This window comes from Dendrobates tinctorius, unplaced genomic scaffold (assembly GCF_039654945.1).
Source record: "Dendrobates tinctorius isolate UK_male_01 unplaced genomic scaffold, ASM3965494v1 ptg000155l, whole genome shotgun sequence".
NCBI lineage: Eukaryota > Metazoa > Chordata > Amphibia > Anura > Dendrobatidae > Dendrobates > Dendrobates tinctorius.
The window spans coordinates 10,893,702-10,920,440 of NW_027361822.1; the positions used below are offsets into that span (position 1 = coordinate 10,893,702).

Below are 26,739 nucleotides of genomic sequence, written 5' to 3' on the forward strand. Positions count from 1 at the left end.
ACCATAATCTGAAAAATAAATCTTGCCAAATCAGACAAGGTGATTTTCTGGATTTGTTTTCTCATTTTGACTCTCATAGTTGTGGTCTACCTATGATGTCAATTGCAGGCCTCTCTCATCTTTTTAAGTGGGAGAACTTGCACAATTGGTGACTGACTAAATACTTCTTTTCCCCACTGTATGGATGTTTGAAAAAGAAGAAGTTGAGCTCTACCATAAGTCCTATGTTTTGCCAACCCTATAGCCTCCTGCGACCATTCATGTTTGGGGGCTTTTCATCCATGGAGTGGCTTCACTCACAAATTGAATAATAACACTGCCATGGATAAAGAATGGATGTAAACATCCTGTAAGAGCAACTTCTCCCAACCATCCAGAACCAATTTGGTGATGAACAATTGTTTTTCCAGCAGGCTGGTAAGGCAAAAGTGCTAAGTGTCTTATTAAACAAAACATTGCCAATTTGGGTCCATGTCTAAAAACCTCTACCGATCTCACTCCCATCTGTTATCAGTCCTCAAAAATCAGTTGGACAAACAAAAACACAGAAACTGTGAAACTACAACAGTGATTAGACAAGAATAAATAGCTATCAGTCAGGATTTGGCCAAGAATTTGTGAGAGCAAATTGCAGAAGTCTGGAAAAATAATGGTCAACGCTGTAAATATTGAGTCATAAATTTTGTTAATACAATGTAAAAAAAAAACAAGTTTATAAATGTACTTGAGTAACGATAAAAACACTGAAGCTGAAATATTGTGAAAACAAAAATTGTGTAAATCTAAAAACATTTGGCCATGACTGTACAGCACAACAATTTGTGGCTAGTGTGACCAAGAGTTGAGATGAGCTAATAAATTGGCAGGACACTGTTTCAGTGGTCAGGTCAGTATTCCAAGGTCCCTGGATGGGAGCTCTGAAACCTGCTTTTTACTTGTTGGAATTTGCGGCTCCTCTTTTTATGAGCCGGCCTGGCTGAAAAAAAAAGGAAAAAAGGATACAGTGGATAAAGGAGATGATTCTGGAACTTTTATCTGGTGCCATTCTAATCTATATATATAATTGTCTTATGTCTGTCTGTAACCGAAATCCTGCGTCGCTGATTGGTCGCGGCAGTTAGGCCGTGACCAATCAGCGACAGTCGCTTAGTCGTCGCGGCAACACGGCCGCATCGCTTACTGTACAGGCACATTACAGCCGTTAAAGGCATCACTGCTGTGTCGCTCATTACACAGGCACAGTCCTGTACATATACAATACATTAGGTAAGTGCAGAACAGTGACTGCAGCTCTGGGTGTAACAGGATTATATTAGGTAACAGCAGAACCGTGACTGCAGATCTGGGTGTAACTGGAGTACAATACATTAGGTAACAGTAGAACAGTGACTGCAGCTCTGGGTGTAACTTGTGTACAATATATTAGGTAAGATCTGAACAGTGACTGCAGCTCTGGCTGTAACTGGACTACAATACATTAGGTAACAGCAGAACAGTGACTGCAGATCTGGGTGTAACTGGAGTACACTACATTAGGTAACAGGAGAACAGTGACTGCAGATCTGGGTGTAACTGGAGTACACTACATTAGGTAACAGGAGAACAGTGACTGCAGATCTGGGTGTAACTGGAGTACAATACATTAGGTAACAGCCCAACAGTGACTGCAGCTCTGGGTGTAACAGGAGTATAATACAATAGGTAAGAGCAGAATGGTGACTGCAGCTCTGGGTGTAACTGGACTACAATACATTAGGTAAAAGCAGAACAATGACTGAAGCTCTGGGAGTAACTGGAGTACAATACATCAGATAACAGCAGAACAGTGACAGCAGCTCTGGGTGTAACTGGAGTACAATACATTAGGTAACAGCAGCTCCGGGTGTAACAGGAGTATAATACACTAGATGGTGGCCCGCTTCTATTGCATCGAGTATTTTAGAGTCTCTGTTAAAATAAAAAATAGTTATATACTCACCATACGACGGCCCCCGGACTCTGTCCCTCCTCTCACCACGAGCCAGGCATGTTCCGGTTGCAGTAATGCTTAGCGAGAAGGGCTGAAGATGACGTCACTCTTACGAGAGTGCGACGTCATCAGCGGTGTTTCGTGCAAACCATTACTGGAAACGGAAGATGCCGGGAGCGTGGAGAGGAGAGAAAGAGTCCGGGGGCCGTCGGAAGGTGAGTATATAACTATTTTTTATTTTAACAGAGACTCTAGAATACCCGATGCGATAAAATCGGGTCACCATCTAGTAAAATATAAAAAGACAACTGCGTAAAGAAATCATTTCACAAATATTCAAATCACATTTCCCCACTTAGCAATATGACTTTTATTGCGATCAAGACTTAATGTATGGGTGTGGAGAGTACAGATACATTTTGGATGACAGTGCAGTCTGGCCAGCAGCGATGGCTATGAGACACTGTTTAGAGAGTTGTTGCACAGTGGGTTTTTTTTCCCTGTGAATCTTGTTTCTTTTTTTTTAAAAACTGACTTCTGTGAATATTTACTTGGAGCATGAAAATGTTTTCTCTCCTGTTTGAGGTTTTTGATTGCGTTGCCGATAAGAATTGGTTTCTCAACAACACTTTTTTTTTACCGCAATCTGAACATGAAAATGACTCTTCAATCGGTGAGTTATTTGATGTTTAAGAATAGAAAAGTGGATTTACACTAAAATGTTTCCTACGTTCAGAAGATTAAAATTACTTTGCCGTTATGCAAATTCTCTAATGAGAAACAAAAGAAGATTCCGTTTAAAACATTTCCCACAATGTGAACAGGAAAACTACTTCTCTTTTGTATGAGTTTTTTGATGATTGACAAGATATGATTTCCAATTGAAAGCTTTTCCACATTCTAAACATGAAAATGGCTTCTCCTCTGAGTGTATTTTCTGATGTGTAGTAAGATTTGATTTGTGGCTAAAACACTTACCACATTCTGAACATGAAAATGGCTTCTCCTCTATGTGACTTCTCTTATGTTTACTGAGACTCGAATTTTCGGTAAAACATTTTCCACATTCCGAACATGAAAAAGGCTTCACCCCTGTATGTCTTCTCTGATGTCGGACAAGGTAAGCATTCTGGTAAAAACATTTCCCACATTCTGAACATGAAAATGGCTTTTCCCCTGTGTGACTTCTCTCATGTTTACGAAGGTTTGATTTAATTGTAAAACATTTTTTACATTCTGAGCATGAAAATGACTTTTCCCCTGTGTGAGTTTTCTGATGCATAATAATATCTGATTTGTGGACAAAACTTTTTCCACATTCTAAACATGAAAATGGCTTCTCCCCTGTGTGGTTTCTCTCATGTTTATCAAGATTTGATTTATCTGTAAAACACTTTCCACATTCCGAACATGAAAATGGCTTCACTCCTTTGTGAATTCTCTGATGCCTGAGAAGAGATGAATGGTGGCTAAAACATTGACTACATTCTGAACATGGAAATGGCCTCTCCCCGGTGTGAACTCTCTCATGTCTCACAAGATTTGATTTAATTGTAAAACGTCTGCCACATTCTGAACATGAAAATGGCTTTTCCCCTGTGTGAATTTTCTGATGCACAATAATATCTGATTTGTGGCCAAAGCATTTCCCACATTCTGAACATGAAAATGGTTTCTCTCCTGTGTGAATTTTTTCATGTTTACCAAGCTTTGATTTATCGGTAAAACATTTTCCACATTCTGAACATGAAAATGGCTTTTCTCCTGTGTGAATTCTCTGATGCGTAAGAAGTTGTGATTTCTGGCCAAAACATTTTCCACATTCTGAACATGAAAAGGTCTTCTCCTCTGTGTGATTTTTCTTATGTTCATTGAGTCTTGATTTATCGGTAAAAGATTTTCCACACTCTAAACATGAAAAAGGCTTCACCCCTGTATGTCTTCTCAGATGTCGGACAAGACATGTATTCTCTTGAAAACATTTCCCACATTCCGAACATGTAAATGGCTTCTCTCCTGTGTGAATTCTCTGATGCCTAACAAGATCTGAATGCTGGATAAAACATTTACTACATTCTGAACATGGAAATGGCCTCTCCCCTGTGTGAATTCTCTCATGTTTTGTAAGATTTGATTTAATTGCAAAACATCTGCCACATTCAGAACATGAAAATAGCTTCTCCCCAGAGTGAATTTTTTGATGTGCAATAAGATTTGATTTGCGGCCAAAACATTTTCCACATTCTGGACATGAAAATGGCTTTTCCCCTGTGTGACATCTCTCATGTTTACTAAGGTTTGATTTAATTGTAAAACATTTTCCACATTCCGAACATGAAAATGGCTTCTCTCCTGTGTGAATTCTCTGATGTCTAACAAGATCTGAATGCTGGTTAAAACTTTTACTACATTCTGAACATGAAAATGGACTCTCTTCTTTGTACATTTTTTGATGTTCAATACTCCTTTCGTGATGATTATTTTGTTTAACAGTATGTAATAAATTCGTAGACAGGACTTGTTGAAAATAATCAGATGACAAATCTTTGCTTTGAAGGGTTGAAGGTATAGCTGGAATGAATAAATTAATTTCATGCACATCTTCTATCATACCACTATCATCTATTATAAAATCTGAAGATATCAGATGTCCATCTGAGGTTCTAGTATAGTCTTCTGCAAAGAAAAAAAATTACTTTTTTAAATTCTAGGACTCAAAAAATTATAATTTGTTAAATAACACTTCTAAATTAAAATTTCAATATAGACTGCAACAAAAATTAGTAAATTTCCTATTAATACCTGAATTAAGGCCCCCAACTACATTGGACGAAAATGCCCTGAACTCAGCAATATGGGCAGGACGAACTAGTCATCTAACGTATATGAACAGAAGCTATTGAGTTTCCAATTATTTTGTTCACCAGGAAGAAAACCGACCAGAGATGTCTGTTAGAGATTTGATTCAGAAATGAAATGACCTGTATGGTGAAGTTTTCTAAGAAGTGTGAGATATAATCACAAAACAAATCACTATCCAACCTTAGATCGTAGAGTAAGGACTTAGGTACATCATGATGTTAGGCCACCATGCTTTTCAGCTCTGATTTCTGATTCTTTGCTGAAACCAGGATTGTTTCAAGATTCAGTGCAGCCAGCACACATAGAAGATGAGCATTTTAGCTACACATAGCAGGGTTGAAGCCCTGCTATGTGTAGCACAGGCGATCGCAGCATTAGTGTTAGGATTCGCAAGCATGAGGACCCTTGACTTTGGGTTGCAAACTTACCTATTTTGGCCAAAATATTAACTAATACCTCAAATAATGTATCATATGCGTTTATTTTTTTCATCTTTTATTGCACTTATTTTTGGCAGGATGCAGATAGGCCCCTTTTTGTTGTATTAGGGTGTCTGTCCCTGTGGGGTGCATATACAGCTGTGGCAAAAATTAAGAGACCACTGCACAGTTTTATAAAAATCAGCTTCTCTACATGTCTGACATCCATCCTATTCCGGTGTCAGTTGAATTGCAACCAGAGTACACCTCATTCTACTTAATGTGCTTCTGATTAGGAGATCACCTGAACCAAATCTTATTTAACGAAGGAAAGTATACAAAACCCTACTGTGGTGTTCACAATGCTCTTGCAATAGGTCAAGCTGGATGGCAATACTCCAAAAAGTAATAGGAATGAAAAAAAATACTTTTAACCATGCCAAAGCAGTTGAAAAGAAAAGTCTTGAGTGAGGAAAAGGGCGGCTTAATTCTGGCTTTACTAGCAGAGGGATATAGTGAGCATCATGTTGCCTCCATCCTCAAAATTTCTAAGATGGCAGTCCATGACAACAAGGACAAGCAGCATACACTGGGGACAACAAAGCTACAGACCGTCAGAGGGCGAAAACGACACTCCACTAACTGAGATGACCGTCATCTTATTAGAATGTCACTCAGCAACTGCAGGTTGACATCAAGTGACATACAAAAGGAATGGCAAATGGCAGCTGGGGTGAAATGCACTTCAAGAACAGTTCGTAACAGGCTCCGAGATCCAGGGCTCAAGTCATGTAACGCTAGAAAAAAGCCTTCCATTAATGAGAAACAAAGGAGAGCCAGGCTGAAGATTGCAAAATACCATAAGGATTGGACCATAGAGGACTGGAGTAAGGTAATCTTCTCTGACGAGTCTAATTTTCAGCTTTGCCCGACACCTGGTCGGAGACCTAGACTTAGACCTGGAGAAGCGTACAAGCTACAGTGTCTTGCACCCACTGTGAAATTTGGTGGAGGATCGGTGATGATCTGGGGATGCTTCAGCAAGGCTGGAATTGGGCTGGTTAATCTTTGCGAAGGACGTAGGAATCAAGCCGTGTACAAGGTTATCGTGGAAAAACAGCTGATTCCTTCTGCTCAGGCAATGTTCCCCAACTCTGAGGACTGTTTATTCCAGCAGGACAATGCGCCATGCCACACAGCTAGTTCAATCAATGTGTGGATGAAGGATTACCACATCAAATCCCTGAACCACATTGAAAACCTCTGGAATGTAATCAAGAGGAAAATGGATAGTCACAAGCCATCAAACAAAGAAGAACTGCTTAAATTTTTGTACCAGGAGTGGCATAAGGTCACCCAAAAGTAGTGTGAAAGACTGGTGGAAAGCATGCCAAGACGCATGAAAACTGTGATTAAAAATCATGGTTATTCCACAAAATATTGATTTCTGAACTCTTCCTGAGTTAAAACATTAGTATTGTTTCTAAATGATTATGAACTTGTTTTCTTAGCATTATTTGAGGTCTGCAAGCACTGCATTTTTTTGTTATTTTGACCATTTCTCATTTTCTGAAAATAAATACAAAATTTTGTGCTTGGAAATTCAAAGACATTGTCAGTAGTTAATAGAATAAAAAAGCATTTTACTCAAAAATATACCTATAAAGAGAAAAATCAGACAAACTGAAAATTTTGCAGTGGTCTCTTAATTTTTCCCAGAGATGTACGGTATATAGTGCTGGGCAGCCCGCCTGCCTATTATGGGCTTCATCAATAGGCTGTAAGCCGGACACTTTGCATCGAACATACCTGTGTGACTGACGTTCTACACAAGCCTTATTTGTGTGCATTTTTTTCTACTAGGCAGCCAACCCCTCCATAATCTGGCAGGTGTGTGAGTGGGCTGTTTTTATCAGTAGTTTGCACCTGTGCTTCCCCTGCCTTTATCAGTGGGGGCCTGCTGCATCCTGCTAGTGCATTTGTTATTGAACAGGTTTTGGAAAGGCTGTATCCTTATGGTATGTTTTTTTTTTATTTTTCTGTTAGCCGATCGCAGCATGTAGTCTCCCGTGGAGACTATTGAAGCCAGTAAAAAAGAATGTTTTGAAAAATATTTAAAAAAAGTATAAAAAGTTTAAAGTCGTCCCATTCAAAATAAAACAATAAAAAAAGACAAATATTTGGTATCGCCACATTCAGAATCGCCCGATCAATATACAAAAAGAATTGATCCGATCAGTAAATGGCGTAAAGGGAAAAAAAATCAAAATGGCAGAATTATGTTTTTTTGTCTCCGCAACATTGCATTAAAATGCAATTACGGGCAATCAAAAGATCGTATCTACACCAAAATAGTATCAATAAAACCGACAGATCAGCGCACAAAAATAAGCCCTCTCCCAGCCACAGATCACAAAAAAATGGCGACTTTTTTTTTAACCACCTAATTAAAAAATAACCTATATATGTCTGGTATCTATGAACTCAAAATGACCTGGATAATTTTTCAGGGAGGGATCACAGCTTGTAACAACCATCTCCTGAATGTGGAGTCAGAGGAAGCAGACAGATATAACCTATAGTGTCTGAAGAAAGTAGATGTCGATGGAAGCATCTGCTCTCTCCGCCCAGGATGTCACCATGGTTCTCGTGAAATGGGCATCCAGACCTTCAGGAATAGCTCTGCCTGCACTATCATAAGCTAGCTTAATGGCCTCTCTCACCCATCTAGCTATAGTCTGTTTGGACACTCTAAGGCCCTTCCTTGACCTCTGGAAAGAGACAAACATGGCCCTTTGCTTCCTCCAGGGCTCCGTTTCCTCAAAAAAATGTAGGAGACATCTCCTAACATCCAGGCAATGAAGCCTGTCCTTCTGGTTTCTCGGGTTAGGACAGGAAGATGGTAGGATCACTTCTTGAGCCCTATGGAACCTTGAAACCACTTTAGGAAGCTAAGCTGGGTCCAACCTCAACACTATTCTATCGTCCATGGCCTGAGTATAGGGAGGGTCTGCTGATAAAGCTTGTAAGGCCGGTTTCACACTAGCGCATTTTCAACGCGCGCACGGCCGGGGGTAGCTCCGCCCCCGATCCGGCTCTCTGCCCGGCGTGCCCGCCCCTTCCTTGTAGCGCCGCCTCCTAGCGGACAGCGGCGCCTGCGATCGGCGCACCCTATCTTTAGCATAGGGTGCGCCGATCGTGCGCAGGCCGTGCGCTAGTTGCGCTTTGACCTGCGCTGCGCACTTTTGACGGTGCGCCGTGCGCGCCAAAATCCGAAAAGTTTGATTTTGGCGCGCACGGCGCACCGTCAAAAGTGCGCAGCGCAGGTCAAAGCGCAACTAGCGCACGGCCTGCGCACGATCGGCGCACCCTATGCTAAAGATAGGGTGCGCCGATCGCAGGCGCCGCTGTCCGCTAGGAGGCGGCGCTACAAGGAAGGGGCGGGCACGCCGGGCAGAGAGCCGGATCGGGGGCGGAGCTACCCCCGGCCGTGCGCGCGTTGAAAATGCGCTAGTGTGAAACCGGCCTAAGTCACCTACTCTAAGGGCTGAAGTAATTGCCACTAGTAAGGCTGTTTTTAACGAAATTACCCTTTCTGAAACAGAGTGTAAAGGCTCAAAGGGACTCTCTGCTAAGGCTGACAAAACCAGATTTAGATCCCAAGGAGGAGGTATAGGAGATGGGACAGAGTTTGCTCTACTACAGGCTCTCATGAACCTGGCCACCCATCTATCATTTGCCAGGTCACAGTTGAATAAGGCAGCCAGAGCTTAAACTTGCACTTTAAGGGTGCTGACTGCCAATCCCAGCTCTAGCCCTTCTGCAGAAACTATAGTATAGCCACTACCGGGACCTCCCCCTCCTGTACTGGCCCATAGAAGGATAAAAATTTCTTCCACTCTCCCATAAAGTCTCGTGGTTATCGGCTTTATGCTACTAAGCAGTGTAGAAACTAACCCTGCTGAGAAGCCTTTCCCCTCTAGAAGTGACCTTTCAAATTCCAGGCTGTTAAATGCAGCCTGGACATTTGAGGATGAAGGAAGGGTCCCTGTGTCACAAGGTCTTGGTCCTCTGGGAGGACCCACGGATCCGTCAGATATTGTCCTTAGCCAGTAAAACCATGGTCTCTTGGGCCAAAATTGGGATATCAAAATTACTCTGACTCTGTCTTCTCTGATCTTTCTCAAGACCGCCGGTATTAGGCATATCGGAGGGAAGGCATATAGGAGTCCTGGTGTCCACTCTATCCTGAAGGCTTCTACTGCATATGGATTGTCCACTGGGCTTAAGGAACAACATTTCTGGATTCTCCTGCTCCTTAAAGCAAAGAGATCTACCTTGGGCCAAACCAACATGTCCACAATCTGACTGAATACTGATCTTTTCAGGGACCATTCTCCCTGTTTTAACAGACTGCGACTTAGGAAGTCTGCTTTCAGGTTGTCTACTCCTTGGTTATGCAGGGCCGATAATGAGAGGAAATGATGTTCTGCTAGACATAAGATTCTCTGTGTTATTCCCATTAGCGGCTGAGATCGAGTGCCTCCTTGGTGATTTATGTAGGCTACCGCCGCTTGATTGTCTGACAGGATTCTAACATGCTGCTTTTGTAGCTGCGTAGTAGCCCGTTCAGTGTCCTTTCTATAATCAGAAGTTCCCATTTGTTCGATTATAGACCCCTTTCCTCTTCAGACCAGGGACTCTGGAGACACAGGGTGTCTAGGTCGGCTCCCCACACCCAGGGACTGGCATCCGTTGTGACTATTCTGGATGCCCTGTATACCCAGGGAACTGCTCTTGGAGCTGATTCGATCTGTAGCCACCGAGTTACCAGACTACTGTGTCTGGGAGGGTTAGTTTTCTACGTGACCCTGTAGCACACACCACTGCAGTTCTCTTGTGTGGAGCTGAGCCCATTTCACTGCTGGTATACAGGCGGTTAGAGACCCCAACAGTGACACTGCTTTCCTGAGTGTCATTTCTGGCTTCTTTATTGACAAGACAAACTGCTTGAGCTTTTCCTCATTTTCCTTTGGGAACCGGCACTCCTGTGACACTGAGTCTATTACTAGCCCCAAGAAGACCTGTACTGTTGCTGGTTTCAGTCTGGACATTTGTAAATTTAGCTGCCATCCCAGCTTCTGTAAGGTCTCTATGGCTATCCCGACTTGTTCCTGACAATGAAGAAAGCTTCTCCCCACAATCAGGAAGTCATCCAGATACAGTATTATTAGAATGTCCTTTTCCTGAAGATGGGCTGTGACTTCCAAAATCAGCCGAGGGGCTATTGCTAACCCGAAGGGGAGAGCTCTGTACTGCAAATGGGCTATTTGAGATCTTTTTTCCCACTGCTATCCTGAGGAACTTATCCTGCTTGTGGATAGGGACGTGGTAGTATGCATCCTTGAGGTCTAGGACCGCCATATAACACTGTGGGAAGAGGAGTTTTACTGCTTATCTTATGGTCTCCATTTTGAATGAAAGAACTATCAGATAGCTGTTGAGACCTTTAAGGTTTATAATGGTTCCCCAAGAGTAGTCCGGTTTTTTTTTCAATCAGAAATAGGGGGGAATAAAATCCTCCTCTTCTTTTCCTCCACAGGAACCTCTTCCAGTACATGTTTCTCTAACAGTGATATTACCTCCTCTTCCAGGCCCCGTTGTTTCTCTTGAGAGGGCTGTACCGGGGTTTGTATGCATCTCTGAGGCGGCAGACTGCGGAAATTCAACTTTAGGCCTGACCTTACAATCTGTCGAATCCAGGCACTGGATGAAATTCCTTCCCAGGCCAGGAGGAAGTGAGAAAGCCTCCCTCCTACCTGGGAGAAGAAATCATTGGGAGGACTTACTGGTGTCTCTGGAGGGTTTGCCAAAAATGATCTTTTCACCCCCAATTTTTATTTTCCCAAGGGAAACAGGACCCCAGAAGTTATTGTGCAATTTGTCCTCAGTACTAGTTAACCCCTCTAGGGGTTCACTAAAGGGGTTAACTAGTGGGACAGTTTTATAAGGTGGGTCGCTACGGATGCTTTTATTGTTTTTTTCTATTATTTACAAAAAAATAATTTATTAGGGATTTTTTTTTTTATTCATTTAGGAATTTTTAAAAAATTATTTTTACACTTTTTTTCTACTGTATTACCTTGTCCCAGTGTGGGACATCACTATATTGTGTCAGATGGCTGATCTGACACTTTGCATAGCACTGTGTCAGATCAGCGTTCTGACAGGCAGTGCAGGAGGCTCTCAGCGCCTGTTCTCAGCAGGCACTGAGAAAGCCGCCTCCCTGGAAAGGCCCCCATGGCCATCTTGGATCCGGGGACCTGCAGGGAGGAGGCCCTCAGAACGCAGGCACATTGCGTTGTTCCAAGGGGCTCAGGGAAGCACGCAGGGAACCCCCTTCCCTGCGTGATTCTTCCTTATGCCCCCGGTACACTGCGATCATGTTTGATCGCAGTGTGCCAGGGGTTAATGTGCCGGGGCACATAATGCCGGGTGTCAGCTGTGAAAATCAGCTGACACCCGGCCACATCAGCTCCCCCCCCCCCCCCCCGAGAGCGCAGCTGATCGCTATGACGTATTATCCCGTCCATGGACATACGGGCCCAGGGCACCTGGACGGGATAGTACGTCAGATGTCAGAAAGGGGTTAAGCCACACTGCGCGACGTCCTGGATTAGCCAGTGCCGCTGATTTAGCCGCCAAGCTTGCCGAATCTGCTGAGGTGTCCGCTAAAAACACTGCTGCTGCTTTGATGGTAGGAACATCCTCTAAGATGGTCTCTCTGGAGACTCGCTGTTCCAGCTGATCCTCTAAATTGTCTAGCCAAACCTTCAGAGATCTAGCCACACAATTGGCCATAATGGCTGGCCTTAATGACCCCGCTGAGGACTCCCAAGCAGTTTTAAGAAAACTGTCCGTCTTCCAATCCAATGGTTCCTTCAGGGACCCCAAGTCCTCAAATGGGAGAGAAGATTTTCTTGAGACCTTTGATAATGCCACATCCAATCTAGGTGCCTTATCCCAGGAAGAAGACGCTTCCTCATCAAATGGATATTATTTTCATTTTAATTAACTAATTGATTGCGTCTTCTTGTCTGGTTTCTCCCATTCCCTCTTAAAGAGGCTTTGTAACTGCTCATTAATGGGGAAGGCTCTAAGCCTCTTTCTCTGTAAGCTGCCGAACATGAGTTCCTGGGCCGACCTCTTGACGTTCTCATCCACCAATCCCATATTAGATCTGAAAGCTTTTATTAGTTTGTCCGTAGCCTCTACTGGGAAACTAACATCTTCCTCTGAACTACTCTCAGAGTACTGTGGTATGAGTCCTCTGGCTCTGAACATGTGAAGTCCTCTTGCGATGCGAAAGAGGGGTCTGCAATGCATTAAGTGACCTACGGACTTCCGATTATATTAGGGATCTTATATTTGCCAAAAATGTAGGAGTTTCTTCCGCAATTGTTTTGTCAATACAATCCTGGCAGTTTTTTTTATCCCAGGAAGCTCCTGCTTGGCGTCTGCATAGGGGATACTCCTTACTTTTTCTAGGAACCCCCTACACTACACCCCACCAATATATAAAAAAGGAGAGGGTAAGAGAGGAGAGAGAGAGAGAAAGAGAACAGACATTAGTGTATTGTACTTTCTCGGAAATCACTCACCACTCGGGACGCTTCAAACGGGTACCGGATCCGGAGGTTGAATGGTATTCACAATGTCTCCTCCAGAGACTATGGACCCCTCCTTCCTAGAAAATAGTAGAAAAGACAGCACCTCAAACGTTGGTGAAATAGAATTCACATTTTATTCTGCCTCCTGTGGCAACGTTTCGATCCAAAGATCTTTCTCAAGCACAGTACAGGAGTGTTTCAACCCAAACTATATAGTGCAAACCCCTCCCCTCACTTTAACATGCACCAATGAAAACTAGACATAAGCCTCCATACACATATAGACATTCAACAGTTAAAAATAGCCCCACATTTCTCCAGGCTGACCGCTAACAAATCGCCAGAGAATACATCAACCCTGATCGCTAATATACAGACAGATAATAAGACTGCAGATATGTCACCTTGGAGAACGTTTGTAAACAATAGCAGCACCAATCAGCACGCAGCTCCTCCGTTGTCATGACATCTACATTCTGACATGGGCAAAAGGCACTCCTCCAAATGGCTCTGGACCAATCCAGTCTCCTTCCATCTGAGCATGCTCCGGCGTCTGGACGTCATTGGACACCACATCTCTCCAGACACAGGCTCCTGCAGCTTAGAATCATTAGTGGGAACAGGGCTGACACAGTGGGCGGAGCATATTCTAATCAGAGACAAGCAGCTCAATGCAAGAGGAGCCGACACACAGTAACAAACACCTCATAAATGACAAGAATTATACACATAGAAAAAAAACCCACAGTTCAAAAAAATCAAAGGGGAATACACCAACATATTAGCAGGCAATCCGGATCAGCCATGGTACAGTATAGTAGGTGGAAAATAGGCAATATAGATCACAAAAACATCTTTTAAGGAATAATGCACCCTGGGTAATCCTAAAGTTATCCAGTAACCCAGATTATATACAATATCAACCAATGCACAGATTGGATACCCCTAGGTGCATACATCCGTACAGTGCAGTACAGTACATATAATAGATATAATACACATATTAATGCCCATATGCCCACCATATATATCAGTCCATATGTCAATAGACAATTAAAGGGGAGCTATAAAGACACAAAAAAGGGTTAAAAACAGTATACCGAGAGAAACGCACAAGGAGAACAATCCCTTAGCCTTCAACCCACAAATCCCTTGTAATAGGCAACCCTGATTATAATCAACATTCATATCCCTAGGCCTCAAGGTATCCAACTCAAAAATCCATTTCATTTTTTTTTTCCTCAAGAGAGCAACCCTGTCACCTCCCCGTCTTAGAACCGGCACATCATCAATGACTCTGAACCGTAATTGGTTTACAGAGTGTCCCAGCTCCTTGAAATGTTTCGGGACTGGAAGGTCCACCAACCCTGTCCTGATTGTGATTTTATGCTTGCCAATTCTTGCCTTCATTTCCATTGTGGTCTCTCCCACATAGAAGAGACCATATGGACAGCTCAGGACATACACCACATAACTGCTAGTACATGTATATCGTTTGGAGATATCATACCTCCTACCCGTATGAGGGTGAAAAAAGTGCCCACCTTTTAGCATGTTGTTGCAGCAAGCACAACCAAGACAGGGAAAGTTACCAAGACTTGGACGGCTGTATACTTTTTTTTTTTTTTTTTTTTTAGAGCTGCCAATATCAGAGGAAACCAATTCATCCTTCAAATTTCTGTTTCTTCTATAGGAGAAAAGTGGTGGTAATTTAAACTCTTCAATGTTTGCATGACCCTTCCCCAGAAATAACCAGTGTCTCCTGATAATCCCAGAGACCCTACTACACATGTTGTTGAAGGATGTAACAAATGGTATCCTTTTGCTAGACACAACTGGTGTTTTAGGTACCAAAAGATCATCCCTACATTTTTCCAAAGCCCTCCTCTTAAACTCCACCAGATCAGCTCTAGGGTATTGTCACGTGTACCTGTCCCGTGTGACACGACCCGCAGGTCGGTAACTGAAACAAGACAAAAGGGGAACACCGGGGAAACAGTTACACAGTTACAACGGTGGGCCCTGCAATAGGGAACGGGGACGTGGAGACCTCCTGCATTCCCCTGAGGCAGTGTCCCTAAACACTCCTAACGTTCCCTATACAGGCTCTTCACCTGTCGCCGGGCAGGATACCTGAATCCTTCACTATCCCTGCACCTATCCCTTGCTATGGAACTGGATAGTGCGGACACTGGTTCCACCGCTGCACTAGTACACACGAAAGAAAAAGGGGAAAACACTTATCTTTCTCTGCTGCAGTCACCAGGTAGCAGAGTTCATCACCAGATTAACTTTCAGCAGTGGCTTGACACCTCAGAGCCAGCTGCTACCTTCACCATCTATCTCTGCTGCAGACACCGGGCAGGCAGAGTTCAGCACCAGTTTCAGCAGTGGTTAAACACCTCAGTGCCAGCTGCAACTTCACCATGTTGGAATCCAAAAAGGAAATGCTATCACCAACACCTGCTGATACACCATGTGACCTTATATAGCGAAGGGAGTGGTCACATCAGCAGGGAAACCAACAGACATGCAATAACACCTATGGCCACCGGGGGGCAAAAACCCATATTAAGCTCCCAGGCCTGAAAGGAAAAAAAAAAGGTTTAAGTGAGGGAATCCTGAATCTGACAGAGATCCAAGAATTGGACTGTGACAGGTATCCTCTAGCCAAAACTTTTTTGCACATCTCATCTAACCGTTTGTCTACCTGGGTCTCAAAGGAGACCACCCTTCTTACCCTCAACAACTGACTCCAGGGTAAGGGCTCCACCATTCACCTAGGATGCTCACTGGAGAAGTGCAATAGATTGTTCCTGTCTGTGCTCTTAACAAAAAGGTCCGTATGAAGGATCCCATCTTTCTTATATATAGAAGTATTCAGAAATTGCATCCTCTCCTGCGAACAATCCATGGTGAACCAAAGCTCAGGAAAAATTCCATTCAGAAATTGAAGGAAAGCATCCAGCTCTTCCCTGCTACCATCCCATAAAAGAAAAATATCATCGATGTAACGCTGCCAGCCCCTAACATGGCACCAATGAGCAGACCTGTACACATGTTCACCCTTTAGGACAGCCATGTATAGCGTGTGCTATATCGCCCATATAGCGCGTCTGCCATTGTCTAACAGCGGTTTTAACACCTACTGCACAGTGGACCCAGGGCGGCGAACGCACTTTCTATTATTTAATATTTAGTGCGTTCTGCCGTCCCTAACATTATACTAGCGCCAGGGTCTGGCTAGTAATGGCGGACCTGCAGCAGCTACGGCAGTACATTCGGCAGCTGGAGAGCAGTTTGGCGGCTATTGAGAGCTCCACCTCAGCTGCGAATGCTACAGTGGCCGCTGCCCAGGCAGTTGCAGAGGCTGTCTCGCGTGTGCCCACACCCACGCCAGTGCCAACAATGTCCCGCCTCCCGTTGCCCGATAAATTTTCTGGCGACAGCATCGCCTGCAGGGGTTTCGTGAGCCAGTGCTCTATCCAGTTTGAGTTACTGGCCACGCAATTCCCTACAGAGCGGGCTAAGGTGGGGTTTATTGTCTCCCTCTTGTCGGGCAGGGCGTTAGAATGGGCCACGCCGCTGTGGGAGCGTGGTGACCCCGTGGTTCTGAGCGCTGCTCAGTTCCTCACCTCTCTAAAACAGGTCTTTTTGGAACAACGGATCACTCACGACACCTCTCTCCAGCTATTAGCTTTAACACAGGGCTCCCTCTCGGTCAGCTACTACGCCGTTCGTTTTCGGACACTGGCTTCCAAGTTGGAGTGGCCAGATAAGGCGCTCATCCCTGTGTTCTGGAGGGGTTTGGCAGAGCATGTCAAAGATGCTTTAGCTACCAGGGAGGTTCCCGTAACTCTGGAGGAGCTGATTACTATCTCCACCCGCATTGATCTCCGTTATATTGAGCGCGGGTTGGAGCGAGCTCAATCCAGACAGAGGGTTAAGTTGGCTCCTGCCTTCTCTGCACCTCTTGAACCCACGGAGCTGTCTCACACCGGCTCTAAGCCGCCTCCGGTGCTAAGCTCCGCACGCTGTTATCAGTGCCGGCAGTTTGGTCACTCGGCTAACACGTGTCCACAGCGGTCGAAAAAACGACCACGCCCCGTGGTCATAGGAGGGGGTCTATCTGATATGAAACCCTTTTCTCCCAAATCGGTATTCCGAGGGACGTTAGATAGCGGTGCTTCCACCTGGGAGGTAGAGGTCACGGTGAACTCTAGGGCAGAAGGAAATTTCATGTCTTCGTCCTTCGCCCAAAAGCACGCTATTCCACTGGTGCTACTGCCATATCCCATGACTATCAGGGTGGTTAATGGTGCACCTTTACCATCTCAGGTCACCCACCAGACAGCACCTCTTGGTCTCTCTATCTCACCACAATTCCTTGTCCCTGTTCATTTTGCCAGATGGCATCGACCAGGTGCTTCTCGGAGTTCCCTGGCTCTGTTACCATTCCCCTCATATTGATTGGTCTTCGGGGAATATACTGGGTTGGAGCAAGGACTGTGAGGGGAGGTGCATGAGGGGCAGTGTCCAAGTAGCCTCCACAGAAGAGCCCGCCGACCTTTCCGCGCTTCCTACACACTACCGGCAGTATGCGGACGTTTTCTCCAAAAAGTCTGCGGAGACGCTTCCGCGGCACCGTCCATACGATTGCCCGATAGACCTATTGCCAGGCGCGGAACCTCCTAGAGGCCGCGTATATTCTCTCTCACCGAGACGGAGGCTATGTCACAATATATCCAGGAGAACCTGGCAAGAGGTATTATCAGAAAATCGGTGTCGCCGGCTGCTGCAGGGTTCTTCTTCGTGCAGAAGAAGAGTGGAGAGTTGCGCCCCTGCATTAACTACAGAGGTCTCAACGCCATTACTGTAAAAAAACAAATACCCTCTTCCTTTGATCTCGGAGTTGTTTGACAGGTTGCGAGGGGCCCGGATCTTTACTAAATTGGATCTATGGGGGGGCGTACAACCTGATCCGCATACGCGAAGGAGACGAGTGGAAGACAGCCTTTAATACCAGGGATGGCCACTACGAGTATTTGGTCATGCCCTTCGGCCTCTGTAATGCGCCCGCTGTCTTCCAGGACTTCGTAAATGACATCTTTCGTGATATGCTTTCCACCTCGGTGGTGGTCAATCTGGATGACATTCTCATCTTTTCTCAAGATTTGACCTCTCACCGGAGAGACGTCTGCAAGGCCTTCGACCGTTTGCGGGCGAATTCTCTCTTCGCCAAGCTGGAGAAATGCCAGTTTGAGCAGGAGTCCTTGCCGTTCCTGGGCTACATCATCTCGGCCCAGGGATTGGCTATGGATCCTGCCAAATTGCAAGCAGTAATAGACTGGCAGGAGCCCCATTCTTTGAAAGCGGTACAGCGCTATTTGGGGTTCGTTAATTATTATCGTCAGTTCATTCCCCATTTCTAGCTCCTTTGGTCGCTCTCACCAAGAAAGGAGCCAATCCTAAGGTTTGGTCAGAGCAGGTCTCTATGGCCTTTTCTTCTCTAAGTCCCATTTTGCTGGCGCTCCTATCCTCCACCGTCCCGATGTGGATAAACCCTTTATCCTAGAGGTGGATGCATCATCCGTCGGTGCAGGAGCAGTCCTTTTCCAGAAGGATGCTCAAGGTCGGAAGCATCCCTGCTTCTTTTTCTCAAAGACCTTCTCACCGGTGGAGAGGAATTACTCCATCGGGGACAGGGAGTTGCTGGCCATGAAACTGGCCTTTTCTGAGTGGAGACATCTCCTACAGGGAGCCCGGTTTCCCTTCCAGGTGTACACTGACCATAAAAACCTGGTCTATTTGCAAGCAGCCCAGCTCTTGAACTCTCGTCATGCTAGGCGGTCGCTCTTCTTCTCCCGCTTCCACTATCTGTCTGGAGAGAAAAACGTCCGTGCGGATGCTCTCTCTCGCTCGGTGGTCTCAGTGGAGGAAGAGGAGGCTGAACCTCGGCTAATCGTCCCCATGGAGAGCCTGAGGACCGTGGCTCCGGTCGCACTTGAGGCTGTTCCGCCGGGCAAGACCTTTGTCCCTCCTCGCGTGGACACACGCGTCCAGAGTGGGTGGTTACTTTGGCATTAAGCGGACCACAGAACTCCTGGCAAGGTCTTATTGGTCGCCGCACATGGCTCGGGACACAAAAGAGTACAATTAAGCATGTGTCTCTTGTGCTCGGAACAGATCCTTTAGGCAAAGGCCGGCTGGGTTGCTGTACCCCTTGCCGGTGGCAGACAGACCCTGGGAGATGGTCAGCATGGACTTTGTGGTTAGAATTCCCAAGTCCGGTGGCAGCACGGTCATCTGGGTGGTTACCGATCATTTTTCTAAAATGGTGAATCTGCCTTCCGCTCGCGGTCTCGCCGCACTATTCATAAAGCATGTTTTTCGCTTGCACGGTATGCCGGACAAAATAGTCAGTGACCGAGGTCCCCAATTTGCGTCTCGGTTTTGGAGGGAGTTCTGCAGTCTACTCAGTATCGAGCTAAACTTGTCTTCTGCCTATCACCCCGAGACGAACGGGTTGGTTGAGAGAGCCAATCAAACTCTGGTCACGTACCTGCGATATTTTGTCTCTGCCAGGCAGGATGACTGGGCATCCTTACTACCGTAGGCTGACTTTGCCCTGAATAATGCAGTGGCTTATTCAACTGGTCAGACACAGTTTCTTCTTAATTGCGGTCAGCATCCACGCGTCCCCGTCCCGATGCCAGTGTCTTCCACTGACTCCAGGGTGGCAGACTGGGCAGTGGAGGCTCGCAACATTTGGGATCGCACCCAGGATGCTATTCGAGCCTCTAAAGAGAGAATGAGAGCGTCCACTGACACACATCGGCGTCCGGCTCCAACTTTTGCCCCTGGCGACTTGGTGTGGCTCTCTACCCGTAATATCAAGCTGCGGGCCGAGTCCTCCAAGTTCACTCCATGATACATTGGTCCCTTCAAAGTCCTCGAGCGCATCAGCTCAGAGGTCTACCATCTGGCTCTTCCACCACACTTGGCCATCTCTGACGTCTTCCACTTGTCCCTTCTCAAGCCTGTTCACATGGCTCGGTTTTCCAAGTCATCTGCCGGGACATCAGACCTGTCCTCGGATGAGTTTGAGGTCAACGCCATTGTGGGACGTAGGATTGTGCGTGGCAAAAAGTTTTATTTGGTGGACTGGAAGGGTCATGGTCCTGAGGCCTGGACCTGGGAGCCAGTGGAGAACATCCACGCCCCGCTCCTGATAGCGGCGTTTGAGCGTACCGAGGCTCAGAGGGGAGGGGGCCCTAGGAGGGGGGTAATGTTAGGCGTTGGGTTCCTGCAGCTGCACAGCGGGAATCCAGAGCCTTGCATCCAGCGGTCTCCCATTCTCCACCGACCGCTCAGGAGCCTGCACAGCAATCTCGGCGTCCAAGACACTCTGCTCAGACCAGCTCTGTAGGACTGGTTGTTGCTGCCACCTCTGGGTCAGCAATAGCAGCGCACGCTGTCCTGCAGCAAGCCACCCCAGAGGCTAAGTCCTCTCGTCACGCTACTGGACATGCTCACTAGACGATCTCCCATTGGAGATCAGGAGTCACGTGCTCAGGTCCTTCTCCTGATCTGATTGGTCCATCTCAGTGATCTGATTGGTCCATCTCAGTGATCTGGAAGGTCCCGGAAGCACACGGCTATAAAAGGTCCGCATGGCCGCTTGGCCATGCACTAGTATAGACTCTAATTGCTACTGTGTGAATGGTGATGGATGTATGGACTGCAAATGACTCATTAAGATTCCCCTCCCTCTGATATTACGAGTGCGTATAGGGATCTAGTTATAGAGTCAGTGCCAGTCAGTGGCAAGTTACTGGCCACACGGCACATTCTCCACAGTACTAGCGTCCGACAGTGCGCCTCTCTTGGGCACTGGCGCATTGCGGCTGGCACAGTCGCCGCGCTGCTGTAGCAGTACTCGCACGCTCGGTAGGTCTAGACTGACATCGCCATGAGTCTTGGGTCCAGTCCTGTGACCGCATACCGTATGTGCACTCCGCTGAGTCCTGTGAGGTCCACAGGTTCGGCATATATGTTCATGCCTTTAGCGACTGTGAATCAACAGAGTACGCCCAGCACACATCGGGTGATGTATAACCCGCATGTGCTATACCGCCATATAGCGCGTCTGCTATTGTCTAGCAGCGGTTTTAACACCTACTGCACGGTGGACCCCGGGCGGCAAACGCACTTTCTATTATTTAATATTTAGTGCGTTCCGCCGTCCCTAACATACTAGCAGTTATGTGGTGTATAGCCTGAGTTGTCCATGTGGTCTCTTCTATGTGGGAGAGACCACAATGGAAGTGAAGGCAAGAATTGGCAAGCATAAAATCACAATCAGGACAGGGTTACTGGACCTTCCGGTACCGAAACATTTAAAGGAGCTGGGACACTCTGTAAACCAATTATGGTTCAGAGTCATTGTTGATGTGCCGGTTATAAGACGGGGAGGTGACAGGGTTGCTCTCTTGAGGAAAAAAGAACTGAAATGGATTTTTGAGTTGGATACCTTGAGGCCTAGGGATATGAATGTTGATTATAATCAGGGTTGCCTATTATAAGGGATTTGTGGGTTGAAGGCTTAGGGATTGTTCTCCTTGTGCGTTTCTCTCGGTATACTGTTTTTAACCCTTTTTTGTGTCTTTATAGCTCCCCTTTAATTGTCTATTGAAATATGGACTGATATATATGGTGGGCATAAATATGTGTATTATATCTATTATATGTACTGAACTGCACTGTACGGATGTATGCACCTAGGGGTATCCAATCTGTGCATTGGTTGATATTGTATATAATCTGGGTTACTGGATAACTTTAGGATTACCCAGGGTGCATTATTCCTTAAAAGATGTTTTTGTGATCTATATTGCCTATTATCCACCTATTATACTGTACCATGGCTGATCCGGATTGCCTGCTAATATGTGTATTCCCCTTTGATTTTTTTGAACTGTGGGTTTTTTTCTATGTGTATAATTCTTGTCATTTATAAGGTGTTCGTTACTGTGTGTCGGCTTCTCTTGCATTGAGCTGCTTGTCTCTGATTAGAATATGCTCCGCCCACTGTGTCAGCCGTGTTCCCACTAATGATTCTAAGCTGCAGGAGCCTGTGTCTGGAGAGATGTGGTGTCCAATGACGTCCAGACGCCGGATCATGTTCAGATGGAAGGAGACTGGATTGGTCCAGTGCCATTTGGAGGAGTGCCTTTTGCCCACGTCAGAATGTGGATGCCATGGCAACGGAGGAGCTGCGTGCTGATTGGTGCTGCTATTGTTTACAAACGTTCTCCATGGTGACATATATCTGCAGTTATATTATCTGTCTGTATATTAGCGATCAGAGTTGATGTATTTTCTGGCGATTTGTTAGCAGTCAGCCTGGAGAAATGTGGGGCTATTTTTAACTGTTGAATGTCTATATGTGTATGGAGGCTTATGTCTAGTTTTCATTGGTGCATGTTAAAGTTAGGGGTTGGGTTTGCACTATATAGTTTGGGTTGAAACACTCCTGTACTGTGCTTGGAGAAAGATCTTTGGATCGAAACGTTGCCACAGGAGGCAGAATAAAATGTGAATTCTTTTTCACCAACGTTTGAGGCCCTGTCTTTTCTACTATTTGGTATGGACTTTTTTCCGGGATGAACGCCCTGGATGTGACGTGCGTCTTACTTAGTGTCCTGTAGGACTCTGGCTATATGAGGGGAAGTTTAACTTATAATTTTTGATTCCCTCCTTCCTAGAGTCACGGAAATCCGCCCGTGTACTGCCCAAGTGACCCCCTCTGTTGCTACGGCGTGGTTGCTTTTTCTCCTGTGAGCGTGACCGATGTCTTTCTGGCTCCTGCTGAGGCTGCAGGTGCTCTGGAGAAAAGGCCTCCATGGCTGCCACTGTCTGCATGCCTGCCGCTCCTTTAAATATCCTAGGCTCCATTAATACAAGACGGGTGCCACCCCTTCCTTAGATCCCGCGCAAACCTGGCCCATTAATCTTGGTGCGTCCTAGGTCCTTTGCGGTGCTTGCTCCCTGATTGCACATTCCTTCTATTTTTATGTGCTTGTTCCTAGGGCTATGCCCGGGTTTCTTCAGACCCCGCGCGCACCCGGCATTCCACTTCCGGTGCGCGCTCCCGGGTCGTTTCAGACCCTGCACGCCCTCGGCTTCTGGTGCGTGCTGTACACTTGTGCAGCTGCTGACCACGCACCTATCCATGATACCTCGCGGGAGGGCCTCACCACTCATTCCCAGGACCGGGAAAGAAGCCATTTTAACAGTAAATAGCATGGCTTGTGCCCTGTTCCCCCACAAAAGCTCAGGGAGGCCAGTGAACTCCTGGTCTCCGTGGCACACTGGATCTCAGATTGTAAAAGGCACTTGCCTCCAGCTGTGACAAAGATCCATTCAGGATCGAAACGCGTTGCTGGTTGCATGGTGCCTGCTAGCACATCCACCTCTTTATGAGGAGAAAAATCCATGTACAATGTTTTAGTTTGTTATAAACAAAAGGAATTATTTTAGGAGCTGAAACATCTTTTTCTTCTCTTCAGTCAAGATACGTCAAGTCCAGACGAGGTTCCGTGCTCCAGCAGTGGTTGGTGAGCTGGCTAGGGCTTTCAGCCCATTTTTTTCTCACTTGCCTCCTCCGCCGGCCCAGATTTGCCCGGACACCGATGTGTCCCCAGACCACGTGGTCTGACATAATGTCTCCCCACGTTTCGCTCAGGGAGGGCACGACAAACATGGCCTTCGAGGCGCTACCGGTACCTGGTGATGGATGCAGCAACCGGACTGCCAAAACACGAACCGTCCCAGGCATCCCCTCCCAACTTCACCCGGGCATCGATGTGATTTCCGGGCCGCGTGGCCTGACATGATGTCTCCTCCACATTTCGCTCAGGGAGGGCACGACAAAACGTGGCCGCCGAGGCGCTACCGGTACCTGATGACGGCTGCAGCAGAATTCTGCCTGCCCAACCCCATCCGACCCAGGCCTGGACATCCTCTTCTGTCTTAAGATTTCATCTTGAGGATTTCCCATCAAGGACAGGAAACCAACTGATGCGGAGAGAGGAGCCGCCCTTTTTATCTTCAAGATTTCCTGTCCTTGAATGGCGAATCCCCTCTCTCGTGTCGTCATGGGTAACTGAAAAAAAAGCAGTCTTCTACTCATCCCCCTCCTTAATCATAATAAGTTTATATGCCCCTCTGATATCCAACATGGAAAACAATTTTGCTCCAATAATCTGATTCAACAAATCAGGAATGAGTGGGAGGGGATATGAGTTCAGGATACCGGTTTAACTCACAAAAATCTAAACAGGGACGCAGGCCTCAATCTTTTTTTTTTTTTAATTAAGAAAAACCCCGCTGCTACAGGCGAAGATTAGGCACTGCCTCACTACTGCGCATGTACATTGTTAGGGACGGCGGAACGCACTAAATATAAATAATAGCAAGCGCGTTCGCCGCCCGGGGTCCACTGTGCAGTAGGTGTAACAACCGCTGCTGAGTAATGGCAGGCTCGCTATATGGCGGTATACTGCGCTCGAGTTAAACGTCACTCGAGGTGCGCAGAGCAGACTCTGTTAACCTCACAGAGGCGCTTTAGTACAAATAAAGCATAAACGCCGAGCCTTTTAGCTTCACAGGTCTCAGCCGGCATGCACACACGGTATATGGTCACAGGACACGGCCCAAGGCAGAGGTCAGTGTCCGACTTGACCTACCGTGCGTGCGGCGTCGCTACCGCGGACGCCAGTAAGTGCTGCTAACTGCAGTGCGGCGTTAACCACTCCCGCTGTACGACAGGGTCGTGAGGCAACACACTATCGAACGCTAGTGTAGCGGTGCGGTATGCACTGTGGCGTATGGCTTGCCACTGACTGGCGCTGACTATAACTCTAATTCCCTATCCACATGCGTAATATCAGAGGGAAGGGGTTTCATAATGAGTCAGTCACCAGAATCATACATCCATCACCATTCACACATAGCAAGTGTAGTCTATACTAGCACATGGGCGAGCGGCCATTCGGGCCTTTTATAGCCATGCGCTTCCCGGACCTTCCAGACCTCTGAGACGGGCCAATCAGATCAGGACAAGGACCTGAGCACGTGACCCCCGATCTCCACTGGGAGATGGTCTCGTGGGCATGCCCAGTAGTGCGGCAAGAGGACTTAGCCTCTGGAGTGGTTTCATGCAAAGCGGGTTGTGCTACCATTGCTGGTCCAGAGGTGGCAGCAACATCCAGACCCAGAGAGCTGGTCTGAGCAGGGCGCCTGGATTGCCGAGATTGCTATGCAGGTCCCTGAGCGGTCGGAAAGGAATGGTAGACCGCTGGATGTATGGCTCTGGATTCCCGCTGTGCAGCTGCAGGAATCCGACGCCTAACATACATAAAGTGCAGCACAGATTCATCTCAACTAAAAGCAGAGATCCTTAGATCAGGAATAAAACAGACCTTTAAGGGGGCTTGACACATAGCAATATCGCTAAAGCATCACCGATTTTGTGACGCAGCAGCGATATTGCTAGCGATATCTCTACATGTGATACTTACTTCCGACTGGCTATCGCTGATCGCGCGAGATCGGCCAGGTCCATTTCTCGTCGTCTGTTTCTTGCGGGTACCGACGAGCGAGCCATGGACGCAGGCGGAAGACGTCCCCCTTGCCGCTTCTGAAAGGTAAGTACGACCGCTGCTGCATCGCTAGCGAGATCTGCCTGTTTGGCAGCTCACTAGTGACCATTTAGCGACGCACCAGCGATCCTGACCGGGTCGTATCGTGGTCAGGATCGCTGGTGCATCGCTAAATGTAAAGGGGCCTTTACAGGATGTTTGATAACTTTCCCAAATTCTTATGTAAACATTTACAGCACATTCTGCACTGTACTACTTTACCCAATGTATTATATATTTTAGGAATCTGAGTCGGCCCATTTTATGCCAACTCCAACTCTCACTCCACATCCCTGGTTCTATCTAAATAGCTTGATTATTGTATCATAATGGTGATTAAAAGCCTAATTTTACTACAGTAAATATATCATTTAACATGAGCCATGTATGAGGGAGTCAGAGTCGGAGTCAGAGAAATCGAGGAGTCAGAGTTGGCAAGGGGTGGCAGTGAAAAAAGTGTGACATACTGTAGATGTGATAAGTAATTGTGATCTGTGCTTAACTCATTGTCAGCCAACAACGATATGTGAGTGAGTGGGAAACAGAGTCCCCCTGTCATGACTCTGGACAGGATGGTTCCGCCTCATAGAATCATAGAATCGTAGAGTTGGAAGGGACCTCCTGGGCCATCTGGTCCAACCCCCTGCTCAAAGCAGGATTTGCTAAATCATCCCAGTCAGATGTCTGTCCAGCCTCTGTTTGAAGCCTTCCATTGAAGGAGAACTCACCACTTCTCGTGGCAGCTTGTTCCACTCATTGATCACTCTAACTGTCAAAAAGTTTTTTCTAATATCTAATCTGTGTCTCCTCCCATTCAGTTTCATCCCATTGCTTCTAGTCTTTCCTTGTGCAAATGAGAATAAAGTTGATCCTTCTACAATGTGACAGCCCTTTAGATATTTGTAGTCTCCTCTCAGTCTTCTCTTTTGCAAACTAAACATTCCCAAATCCTGCAACCTTTCCTCATAAGACAGGGTTTGCAGACCGGTCACCATTCTGGTCGCTCTTTTCTGAACTTGCTCCAGTTTGTTGATGTCTTTTTTAAAATGTGGCGCCCAAAACTGGACACAATATTCCAGATGAGGTCTGACCAAAGAGGAGTAGAGGGAAATAAT

At 46.3% G+C, this 26,739-nt stretch overlaps 1 protein-coding gene across 2 annotated transcripts in view; it reads right to left on the reverse strand.

Annotated features, from left to right (window-relative positions):
• The window catches only part of LOC141051030 (uncharacterized), an 88,633-nt gene that overhangs the window by 43,168 nt on the left and 18,726 nt on the right, over positions 1-26,739 (reverse strand). The window contains exons 7-8 of one of the 2 annotated variants that reach the window (XM_073547828.1): positions 3,026-4,645; positions 2,803-2,857 (exon numbers count right to left, since the gene is read on the reverse strand). In XM_073547828.1, the coding sequence (XP_073403929.1) occupies positions 2,803-2,857; positions 3,026-4,645 (1,675 nt within the window). Of the gene's footprint in view, positions 1-2,643; positions 4,646-26,739 lie in introns of those variants that run through there. The other variant, XM_073547827.1, reaches the window with a different exon arrangement.